The 12,476-nt window shown below is 39.0% G+C and overlaps 1 protein-coding gene across 1 annotated transcript in view; it reads left to right on the forward strand.

Moving 5' to 3' along the window:
* The window catches only part of ADAMTS3 (ADAM metallopeptidase with thrombospondin type 1 motif 3), a 264,587-nt gene that overhangs the window by 180,085 nt on the left and 72,026 nt on the right, over positions 1 to 12,476 (forward strand). Inside the window, exon 13 of the mRNA XM_082244160.1 lies at positions 654 to 829. Within this exon, the coding sequence (XP_082100286.1) occupies positions 654 to 829 (176 nt within the window). The remainder of the gene's footprint in view (positions 1 to 653; positions 830 to 12,476) is intronic.

The raw sequence follows: 12,476 nt of genomic DNA on the forward strand, positions 1-12,476 counted from the left end.
AGATGGACCCGATCAGAAGCATAATGCGGGTCTATGGGTGCATGTAAACAGAATTCCAGACATCCAGCTACAACAGAAAAAAACAGAAAACTTTATCTTTTTCCATTTTTTTCAGACCTAAATGTGATGGATAGGCCATAGCCTGATGTAAACAGACACAAGTCCATATAAATCCAGCCACCCATTAAGTCATCATGGGTCTGCCACAGTCCGCTGTCAAAATGTGGACAAAAAACGGAGGGGCATGAATGTCGCAAAACTAACATTTTTCTAGTTCAGCTCTGATTCAGCAGGTGATCTGCTCATGGATCCCTTCTTGAACAGGGTGGAGCACGCCCAGCTTAAAGGACCCTAAGAAATTATTGTGGGGTCCCATTTGGGGTCTGGGTACACAGATTTTACATCTAGGATCTAAAAGCATAAGCATGTCTTAGTTGCCAATAACTTTCCAAAAAATTTCAAAAACACTAGGATGTAACTTGAAAAGAATCAACTTTTGGATAAAGTGGACATTTCCCTAATATTAATGTAATTGTTGCGTGAAAATATTTCAAGAAAAGTATTTACCAAAAAAATTTGGTACATTCTTAACTTTTGTGATTGTTATTGTTGTTACACAATTTATCTCTGATCATGTTCTTTGTTTTTCTTAGGCCAGTGAATGGCGGCCAAGACTGCGTTGGATTGAACTATGAGTATCAGTTGTGTAATACTGAAGAATGTCCCAAGCAATTTGAAGACTTTAGAGCACAGCAATGTCAGCAGAAGAACTCCCACTTTGAATTTCAGAATTTAAAACATCATTGGCTGCCTTATGAGCATCCTGATAGTAAGTAAATATGTTTATTTTTTTTTTAAATATTAGATTGCATTAAAAGTATTATTTGTATTTGTTGTGGAAAAAAATACTTAATATTTGCAAAAAAATTATTTCAGCAAATTATAATGGTAGCCAAGAGGAATTTAAAGCCACAGTTAAGAGAAAAGTAAATGTTAGTGCTACAACTACACTTAAAATAATGAGAATCAGGTGCTTGTGCTTGGGCATAGGCTGGATATATTGTCCAAGAAACTGTAGAAAATAAAAGTCCAGCACCAAGTCATCCTGGAATAAAATCTTGTCCTTAATTGAAGATCCATGAAGACATAAAAAAAAAAAAATTCCTACAGTGGAAATGGACACATTTCAGCTATAAAGGCCTAACCATAATCAATGAGCCCCCACCCCCCAAAAAAAAATTAATACCAGATCCTTTGAGGAGGCTCTACTCCTCCTCCATAACTACTTACCGGTGGACACTGATAATGAAGTACTGGTGTGGGAGGGTGGGGTGCTCCACCCCTAAAGTCTGGTCAGGACTCAATGTGTCCAAACAAACAAAGGGTTGGGGGGGGGCACACCCTAAACATGCATTTCTAAAGCTGGTGCTGCTATAAAGACTAATATGTATATATATATATATATATATATATATATATATATATATATATATATATATATATACACACAAATATATATAGAACCACAGAGAATAGCACACACATACAAAAGGAGTAACTTTGAAATCTTACAAGGCTATTTAAGAACACCTGATCTCTATGAGTAAAAATGGGGATTTAGTCACACCATATGGCCATACTGTGCTGAAACCCACCACTGTGTCAAAGTACCCCATTTTTAGTGGGTCCTACACTATCCATAAGATGAAAAATAAATACCACTTCTCTTAACCATGGGAGATACTTACACCTTGCATGGGAGAAATGTGCTAGCTGCAGAAAACACTGATGAAACTGCACTATAAAGGGACTCCTCCTATAACTAATTGCTGGTGGACACTGATAATGAAGTACTGGTGTGAGAGAGTGGGTTGCTCCACCCCAGAAGTCTGGTCAGGACTCAATGTGTAACAAACAAAGGGTTAGATGGGGGGGGGGGGTGGTGGTAACTTTGAAATCTTCGAAGGCTACTTAAGAACACCTGATCTCAATGAGTAAATATTCCCCATATTTACTTACCTTTATCTTTGCCTTTAATTTAGTCACACCATATGACCAGTGCTTAGGGCCTGTAGGTAATTTGTCAAGTAGTCCCGAACCACTAACAAGTCTAATCGGTTCTGTGTAAGGGCGGAGTCTCCGGGAGAGCCCTTTGCCACTGGAATAAAATCAAGTAGTCTTCGTGTGGGTCAAAGGACTTCTCGTCCATTTATTACATTCCAATAGATCTTATACAAAATACACAGGATACAAAGTAAAGGGGCGTTGGTCTAGGGTAGGTTACTTGTAATTGGTTAGTTAGTCTTAAATACTTCTAAGGCCTTATATGGTGGCCACTAAGTCACTAAGTCTATTGGTTAAAACAAGAAAGTTAAGCAATACTGTTTTCAAACTAAACTGCGTCAAAGTACCCCATTTTCAATGGGTCCTACACTATCCTATAAATGAAAGATAAATACAAATCTTGTCCCTAATTAAAAATCAATGAAGACATTAAAAAAACAATTCCTACAGTGAAAATGAACACATTCCAGCTATATAGGCCTTAATCATAATCAATGAGTCCCCTTTGAGGAGGCTACCTCACACAAAATAAACAAAAAAAAAAATGTGTGAGGTCTCTCTAAAATTCCATACTAGAGCCTTAATCTGAACATGCAATTTATTTTGCCAGGAAAGGATGGAGGGGGGGGGGGGGGAGGAAGCAGCATGCACACCCCCTCCTCCATAATCATACCAGGTGACATGCCTTGGCAAAGCACCTTGTTCCCATGTTGATGAGGACAAGGACCTCTTCTCCCAACCCTGGTGCCAGTGGTTATGGGGGTCTGTGGGTGGGGTCCCCTTTACTAATAAGGGGGCCCCCAGTTACACAAAAATAATTATACCCTAGAGACACCTAAATCTTTATTAGTAAAATAAAATTCCCCCCAAAAAGGTCCCTCACTGTAAGTTATGGGTGCTCATCCTGTGAGCCACCAGCTGTTGCAGAACCACAAGTCCTATGATGCATTGCAAGCCACTGACAGTTACAAGAATGACTTACAAAGGCAGAGGCATGATGAGATATGTAGTTTTGTAACAGCTGGAGGGCCACAGATTGAGCACCTATGCTGTAAATCCATTACCAATCACAACGCCAGCTGACTCGCCAAACAAACAAAAAAAAAAACTGATGACTCATAGCCCAAGGCCAGCTCCCTGAGCTGTCATCATCTATGTAGGGGAAGGGACAGGGATGATGGTGACATCATTGCCAGTGGCCATATCTGGGAAGTGACATCACTGAAGAAATAACACTTTGCTAGTTACAATGTAAAGTAGTGAGTGTACAGCTTGTATAACAGTGTTCCCTCAAAATAACTCAACACACAGCCATTAATGTCTAAACCGCTAGCAACAAAAGTCAGTACACCCCTAAGTGAAAATGTCCAAACTGGGCCCAAGGTGTCAAAGTGTCCAATAATTCAGGTACTTTAAAGTAATTTCAGTTTTTGGATAGAATAAGGAGAAGATAAAGGCCAGGTCAGTTTATGTTTTGCTGTCTGTTTCTTTGCCTTTAATTCCTTTCAATGAAATGTAATGGAAAATGTGGGGAAATCTCTACAAATGAATTCCCCCTTGACAGTTGTCACTTGAACAGGAGGCCCCAATAAGAGATTTATCCTCCCCACGTGTTCTTGTGTGGACACAGGCATGAAATATATATATATATATATATATATATATATATATATATATACAGTATCTCACAAAAGTGAGTACACCCCTCACAGTTTTGTAAATATTTAATTATATATTTTCATGTGACAACACTGAAGAAATGACACTTTGCTACCATGCTACCATGTAAAGTAGTGAGTGTACAGCTTGTATAACAGTGTAAATTTGCTGTCCCCTCAAAATAACTCAGCACACAGCCATTAATTTCTAAAGCGCTGACAACAAAAGTGAGTACACCCCTAAGTCAAAATGTCCAAATTGGGCCCAAAGTGTCAATATTTTGTGTGGCCACCATTATTTTCCAGAACTGCCTTAACCCTCTTTGTCATGGAGTTCACCAGAGCTTCACAGGTTGCCACTGGAGTCCTCTTCTACTCCTCCATGATGAGCTAGTGGATGTTAGAGACCTTGCGCTCCTCCACCTTTCATTTGAGGGTGACCCACAGATGCTCAATAGGGTTTAGGTCTGGAGACATACTTGGGCAGTCCATCACCTTTACCCTCAGCTTCTTTAGCAAGGGAGTGGTCAAGAGGTATGTTTGGGGTCATTTTCATGTTGGAATACTGCCCTGCATCCCAGGGAGGGAGGGAGGGAGGGGATCATGCTCAGCTTCAGTATGTCACAGTTCATGTTGGCATTCATGGTTCCCTCAATGAGCTGTAGCTCCCCAGTGCCGGCAGGACTCATACAACTCCAGACCATGTCACTTTCAACACCTTGCTTGACTGTAGGCAAGACACACTTTCTTTGTACTCCTCACCTGGTTGCCGGCGACACACGCTTGACACATCTGAACCAAATACGTTTATCTTGGTCTCATCGGGCCACAGGACATGGTTCCAATAATCCATGCCTGCTTGTCTTCAGCAAACTGTTTGCGGGCTTTCTTGTGCATCATCTTTAGAAGAGGCTTCCTTCTGGGATGACAGCCATGCAGACCAATTTGATGCAGTGTGTGGTGTATGGTCGGAGCACTGACAGGCTGACCCCCCACCCCTTCAACCTCTGCAGCAATGCTGGCAGCACTGATGCGTCTATTTCCCAAAGACAATCGCTGAATATGACGCTGAGCACGTGCATTCAACTCTTTTGGTCAACCATGGCGAGGCCTGTTCTGAGTGGAACCTGTCCTGTTAAAATGCTGTATGGTCTTGGCCACCGTGCTGCAGCTCAGTTTCAGGGTCTTGGCAATCTCCTTATAGCCTAGGCCATCTTTATGTAGAGCAACAATTCTTTTTTTCATATCCTCAGAGCGTTCTTTGCCATGAGGTGACCAGTATGAGAGAGTGAGAGAGATAACACAAAATTTAACGCACCTGCTCTCCATTCACACCTGAGACCTTGTAACACTAACGAGTCACATGACACCGGGGAGGGAAAATGGCTAATTAGGCACAATTTGGACATTTTGATTTAGGAGTGTACTGAGTGTAGGAGTGTTGCCAGCAGTTTAGACATTAATGGCTGTGTGTTGAGTTATTTTGAGGGGACAGCAAATTTACACTGTTATACAAGCTACACACTCACAACTTTACCATTTTAGCAAAGTGTCATTTCTTCAGTGTTGTCACATGAAAAGATATGATAAAATATTTACAAAAATGTGAGGGGTGTACTCACTTTTGTGAAATACTGTATATATATATATATATATATATATATATATATATATATATATATATATATACATACAGTATATATATATAGATATCGATATAGATATAGGTATATAGATATAGATATATACAGTGGGGATCGAAAGTTTGGGCACCCCAGGTAAAATTTTTTATTAATGTGTAAAAAGAAGCCAAGGAAAGATGGAAAAATCTCCAAAAGTTATCAAATTACAGATTAGACATTCTTATATAATGTCAACAAAAGTTAGATTTTATTTCCATCACTGACACTTTCAAAATTACAGAAAACAAAAAAATGGCGTCTGCAAAAGTTTGGGCACCCTGCAGAATTTATAGCATGCACTGCCCCCTTTGCAAGGCTGAGACCTGCTAGTGTCATGGATTGTTCTCAATCATCATCTGGGAAGACCAGGTGATGTCAATCTCAAAGGTTTTAAATGCCCAGACTCATCTGACCTTGCCCCAACAATCAGCACCATGGAATCTTCTAAGCAGTTGTCTAGAAAACTGAAAATAGTTCACAAAGCTGGAGAAGATAGCAAAGCGTTTTCAGATGTCAATATCCTCTTTTCGGAATGTAATTAAGAAATGGCAGTCATCAGGAACAGTGGAAGTTAAAGCAAGATCTGGAAGACCAAGAAAAATATCAGACAGAACAGCTCACAGGATTGTAAGAAAAACAATTCAAAACCCACGTTTGACTGCATGATCCCTCCAGAAAGATCTGGCAGACACTGGTGTTGTGGTACACTATTCCACTATTAGGGATGATCGAACGGTTCGGGTCGACCATCGGTTCGACCCGAACATTGACTGTTCGAAATTCAGCCAAATTCCGAACTTTGTGCCGAAAAAGTTCGGAATTCGGCAACCAGAACCGACCAAAATGCAATGGGACAGGAACTGGGCTTTAAAAGCCGTGATTAGACCAGAACCATCAGTAAAAGCCAATTGAGGGGCCAGGAGGATGCTAGGAATGTGATTGGAGTGACTAGGGGGTCCAGAGGCCAATCAGTAATGAATACGCCCCCCAGTATATAACATAGCCCCGCCAAATTTCTAGCACTGTAATACAGGGGCTGTGGAAGAGAGTGGAAGCAGTTCTGTTACTCCTGCTTCAAACGTGTCATTTAGCAATTATTAGTGAGGAAAGGGATATCTAGTGTAGTTAGGGAACTATTTTCCACTATAGTTAGATTCAATAATCTAGTTTGTAGGGAAAGTGTTAAGTGTCAGGGTGACCGTAGTGTAGTGTAGGGTGAACTGACTCTGACTGCTATGGCAGGGTGACCAAACTCTTCCATGTCAGGGTGACCGCCATAGAAAAAAGATCGTTTGTCTTAGAATTGCAGTAGAGCGTGCATAGGGCTCCGCTCCTGTCACACCTGGCCGTTTTTGTCACATATAGGTGTGAAAGTAGCAGAACCCTATGCCTGCGCTAATGAAATTATTTGCAGGCATAGGGCTCCGCTCCTATCACACCTATATGTGTGTATGTGTATATATACATATATGTGTGTGTGTTTATATACCCCTATACAGAAGTTCAGATGTTATGCCTGCCTCCAAAGACGCCCAGAAAATGCCCAACAAAAACGCCTGCAACAACACACCTGGGCGTTTTTGTTGCAGGCGTTTTTTTGGGCATTTTTTGGGCGTCTTTACAGGCAGGCATAACATCTGAACTTCTGTATAGGGGTATATATATACACACACACATATATGTATATATACACATACACACATATAGGTGTGAAAGTAGCAGAACCCTATGCCTGCGCTTATTAAATTATTTGCAGGCATAGGTACGTTTGGAGAAGAAGGGGCACAGAATTTAATGAAAAGAACCTCTGTCCAACTGTTAAGCATGGGGGTGAATCAATCATGCTTTGAGGTTGTATTGCAGCCAGTGGCACAGAGAACATCTCACGAGTAGAAGGAAAAATGTATTCAATAAAATTTCAGCTAATTTTGGATGGTAACTTGATGTCATCTGTGAAAAAGCTGAAGTTAAAGAGAGGAGGGCTTCTACAAATGGATAATGATCCTAAACACACCTCAAAATCCACGGGGGATTACATCAAGAGGCGTAAACTGAAGGTTTTGCCATAGCCTTCACAATCTCCTGACCTCAACATAATTGAAAATCTATGTATAGACCTTAAAAGAGCAGTGCGTGACAGACAGCCCAGAATTCTCAAAGAACTGGAAGACTTTTGTAAGGAAGAATGGGCAAATATATCTCAAACAAGAATTGAAAGACTCTTGGCTGGCCACAAAAAGGGTTTACAAGCTGTGATACTTGCCAAAGGGGGCAGTACAAGATATTAACTCTGCAGGGTGCCCAAACTTTTGCAGATGCCATTTTTTTGTTTTCTGTTATTTTGAAAGTGTAAATGATGGAAATAAAATCTAACTTTTGTTGACATATAAGAATGTCTAATCTGTAATTTGATGCCTTTTGGAGATTTTTCCATCTTTCCTTGGCTTCTTTATGCGCATTAATACAAATTTCTACCTGGGGTGCCCAAACTTTCCATCCCCACTATATATATATATGATTCTGCACAGGAGGGCCACCCTGTAGCAGTAAATCTATATACATACATATAAAGTGTATTTAATAGTAAAACCTTGTTTTTGCTTTGAATAGTGTGGGTGGGGTTAGATCCTGTGCTTAATGATTTTTTATTTTTTATTTTGTCTGTATCCCCACTGAGGGGATTCATACCTCTGTTAGAAAACAAGTTCTAATTCAGAGAGTCACCAAAGCAAAAGGCAAAAATAAATCATTCAAATGGAACAAACAGTTTGGGGAGATTTCCTCCTATTTCCCTATACTGTATCCAAAACATGAATTAAAGGAAAAATCCAGCAGTAAACTGAACACAAAAGATAATCTGATTTATTATTATTTTCCCCACTCTATCCAAAATGAAAAAAAAAAAGGCTATACACACATGTATATGAGCAACATTCAACTATAACAAATAATTTTAGACCAAAATGTTAAAACCAGTTTGAGATATGTGTGTATTCCAGGTCTCTCTTGTGTTTTATGTGTCGCTCTCTGCATGACAAAACAGAAATAGTTAAAATAATCTTATAAACATCACGCTAGTATATTCAGTTGAGCAGGGAATTTGTCTAAACACTTAAAGTACCATAATATTTGTTTAAACATACCATAGACATAGAAATAAAACAAAACGAAGTTTATATAACAAATGGATTATAATTAAAAAATTTGAGGGGGTTAACCTTTTACATAGCTGAGTTTATCTGATCATCCGTTTATGGGAGTATAACAAAATTATTACTCACTAACTACAAAGTATAACTACATATTATTTGTCTTATTTAATGAAGTAATGATTTGCAGAGCCTGGAAACAATCCAACTGTGCCGTTTTTCCCATGTCGTTTGAAACGAAGGATCTTATATAGAGTAAAGTAGTACCCTCGGCATGTTTTAGGTTTAAGACATTGAGCACAATAAAGTAAATATTCCCCAGTAAGTAAACCGTTGGCTATAAAACTTACCCCAGCACTTGCAGTTTACACATTTCAATGAGGCTGGCTCTCACGCTGCTGCTTCCCTAAGCCTCCAGTCTTTACCGGAAATAATTAAAGTCCATCCTTAATCAAAAAGACTAAAAGATTTTTATGAATCAGGTTTACATCCACTTTAGACTAGTTTCATGTCTCTGTATCACCTGAGGCTAGTCACTTCACTGGGTATATGTAAGGGTTTACAACCACTTTAAATACTGCTTTAAAGCAATTAGCTAATCCACTATAGGACAGTACCTAGAGGGTTCAGAAATTACAAGGGTCAGGATCCTTGGTTAGGAGATGATGCATATTTTTTCAAAGGTTTCATGGGTACACCTTGCTCTATTTGGGCACAGTACAGATCGACCCTACTGTACAACATGCCAGCACATAAGGATAGGCATGTTACATCTTTAATATCAGAAACAATGATCCCAACACCTAGTACCCAGTGCTAGTGGCCATCATCCCTGAATCAATGTATACAAGAAAGACTCCCCAATGGTGTGGGACTATGAATGCCACTAGACACTGTATATCATAATTAAAATGTCAAATTGTATTAATCAAAACAGACACAGTTGTACAAACAAGAATAACACGAACATAAACTTCACAAGAAAAGCGGGGCATATAAAAATCGCATGCAATTGACAGACCATATACCAGACCACATTTGAAGACGCTCAGGTGCACATGGTAGCCTTGAACCGGAAACACGACCCTACGCGTTTCGGGCGTAAAAACAGCCCTTCCTCAGGGGTCAACCAGAGTTCAAAAAGCACCTAATATGCCTGTAGAGATTGATAACTTTTTAGTAAGTTATACAGGTAATGTATATACACAGCAATCACCTATATTATGGTGCATTCTCACAATAAGTGACCTACCCTTGACGTCTATACAAAGGATTGGAATGATCTGTCGTTTAAAAACGGTAACTAAGTACCGTGGGGAGGAATGCCCAAGTTCCAATGAGCCAGTTAGAGGCAAAAATGAGGAAGAAGATAAGAGGTATAAAAACTTTACAGATTGAGATTGGTAAGGTTTGCCACCATCCCGAGTTACATATAAGAATTAAATAAAGGCATTCTCCTCAAGGTGGGATTTTGTCGGCAAACAAGACAAAATATATAGAAAATATGTGATAAAATCATTCATTTTATTAAATAACATGAATTTGCAATTAGGTATTACATGATTTACATACAATAAAAAATGTATCAAAAAGCATTAAAGAGCTAATGACGTGCATGGATCAAGAGAAAATCCTTGGGGTAGTGAGCCCCTACAGTTGAAAGTGAGAAAAAGTCCTACTCCAACGCGTTTCAAACTTTTGGAACTGACAGTTCCGTTCTTCCTCAGGGAAATGGACTTAAACTCTAAAAAAAGAAAGAAGAGACATGGTATAATGATGTAATATAACTGCATATAGTGGGTAAGGCACATCCCTCTGTGAGTGCCAATATATGTATGGATATAAGCCAAGATTGTTAGACTGACCATATGAAGAGGGGGGGAGGAAATATGTGGAAAAAACATCCCAACAGATCCTTTATCCTTCCAAAAATTTGTACCCATAAATGCATTTACAAGGCTTGTATATTTCCCCAGTGCGTGTCTCACATCCTCCTTTTAAATTCATATGGTCAGTCTAACAATCTTGGCTTATATCCATACATATATTGGCACTCACAGAGGGATGTGCCTTACCCACTATATGCAGTTATATTACATCATTATACCATGTCTCTTCTTTCTTTTTTTAGAGTTTAAGTCCATTTCCCTGAGGAAGAACGGAACTGTCAGTTCCAAAAGTTTGAAACGCGTTGGAGTAGGACTTTTTCTCACTTTCAACTGTAGGGGCTCACTACCCCAAGGATTTTCTCTTGATCCATGCACGTCATTAGCTCTTTAATGCTTTTTGATACATTTTTTATTGTATGTAAATCATGTAATACCTAATTGCAAATTCATGTTATTTAATAAAATGAATGATTTTATCACATATTTTCTATATATTTTGTCTTGTTTGCCGACAAAATCCCACCTTGAGGAGAATGCCTTTATTTAATTCTTATGAAGATAAGAGGTATAGTAGTTGCCCTGGGGGACCATCGGGGACCACGACGATCGGACGAGTAGCTCAGAAAGGACCACTTCAAGGGAAGATCTCACTTGTGTAATCTGAGTAATTTGTAATAAACCTAATTGGGTAAAAAAGCAAGGGGGATAGGCATAAAGTCACTACTTGGTTATCAGAATTCTGATGTATGTACTAAAATGTGCATTTATAATTACCTGTGAGGTTTGAAACAAATATAATGACAGGAAGTCATGTGTAGAGAAGGAGTAATAATTCCGTATTTGAAGTATCACAGCATATGAGTATCTGTGAAAATGAAAGGATTGCTTGAGAGGAAATAATATCCAACTTATTTGATTATTATTCAACTAACCATTAAGATGGGAGTTGAAAGATAGAGTGTATATAAAACGAGGAGGGGATGATCAAATCATGGCTACCTCCACGGTTCGGAGCCACTCTCATCATTCCTTGCACGTGTGGCATGGCAGTTTATTTTATTCCTGTTTTTTTCTTTCTTCGCACATCTATTTTGGTGATTTGATCATCCCCTCCTCGTTTTCATAGTCCCACACCATTGGGGAGTCTTTCTTGTATACATCTTTAATATCACAGCTACCAATACCGGCTTTCATTTGTTTATTAGCATATTCTGTAGAATTGTATAAGTGAGGATATATCACACACCGTCTTATACTGACTCTGCTACTCAAATGACAAGCGTTGTCGTTTTTCCCAAGTAAAAAGAAGTTAAAGTTTTTGTAAACCCCAACAATGAACTTCTTTGATCTTATTTGTTTCCTTTTGGTCTGTTAAAGATACCATTGAAAGCTTTTATTATATCAGTTTACTAAATGTAAAAATGTAAAAAATAACGGTTGAGCATGTCAGAAATTAGGATCTCTCCTCCCTACACTTTCTGTGGTATCTCAAGGAATTCTCCCAGTTCTTACTTCTGGGTATCAATTAGCTACTGTTGTGGAGGTTAGGAGAGCGGAATTCAGTAGTTTAACAAAAGACAATAGAGCAGGGCTGACACCAATTCTTGCAAGTTCAGTCCACAAAAATGCTGTGCATTGTCAATCCACAGCAGGAGATTTCCAGGAGATCAGCAGGTATTTTTCTGTTCTTGCAGGGTTAAAATTGAAACATAAAAATTGGCAGGTAAAAGTCTGGGCCTTTTCCATCTGATCCATTAGTGTGATCGATTGTTAGGTTGGAGAATGTTATTCTGTGTTATCAAAGTTAAAGTGAACCTAAGAGTTGCCTTGAATAGGAAAAACACAGGGCTGCATGAAAGTACAGTATAACTAAAGGTAACACTTTTTTTTTTAGTTATGGATATAGCGGAGAAGGATTAGAACACCTGTCAGGTTTTTATTGCTGTCGCTGTCCCCATTAGGGAGTTTTGCCCTTTCTATTTGTCCTATCACTGAAAGTGAAGTAAAAGAAAATCCCAAATTTTGGGTTGTCCT

This window comes from Pelophylax lessonae (assembly GCF_965119305.1).
Source record: "Pelophylax lessonae genome assembly, chromosome: 1".
Lineage (NCBI taxonomy): Eukaryota > Metazoa > Chordata > Amphibia > Anura > Ranidae > Pelophylax > Pelophylax lessonae.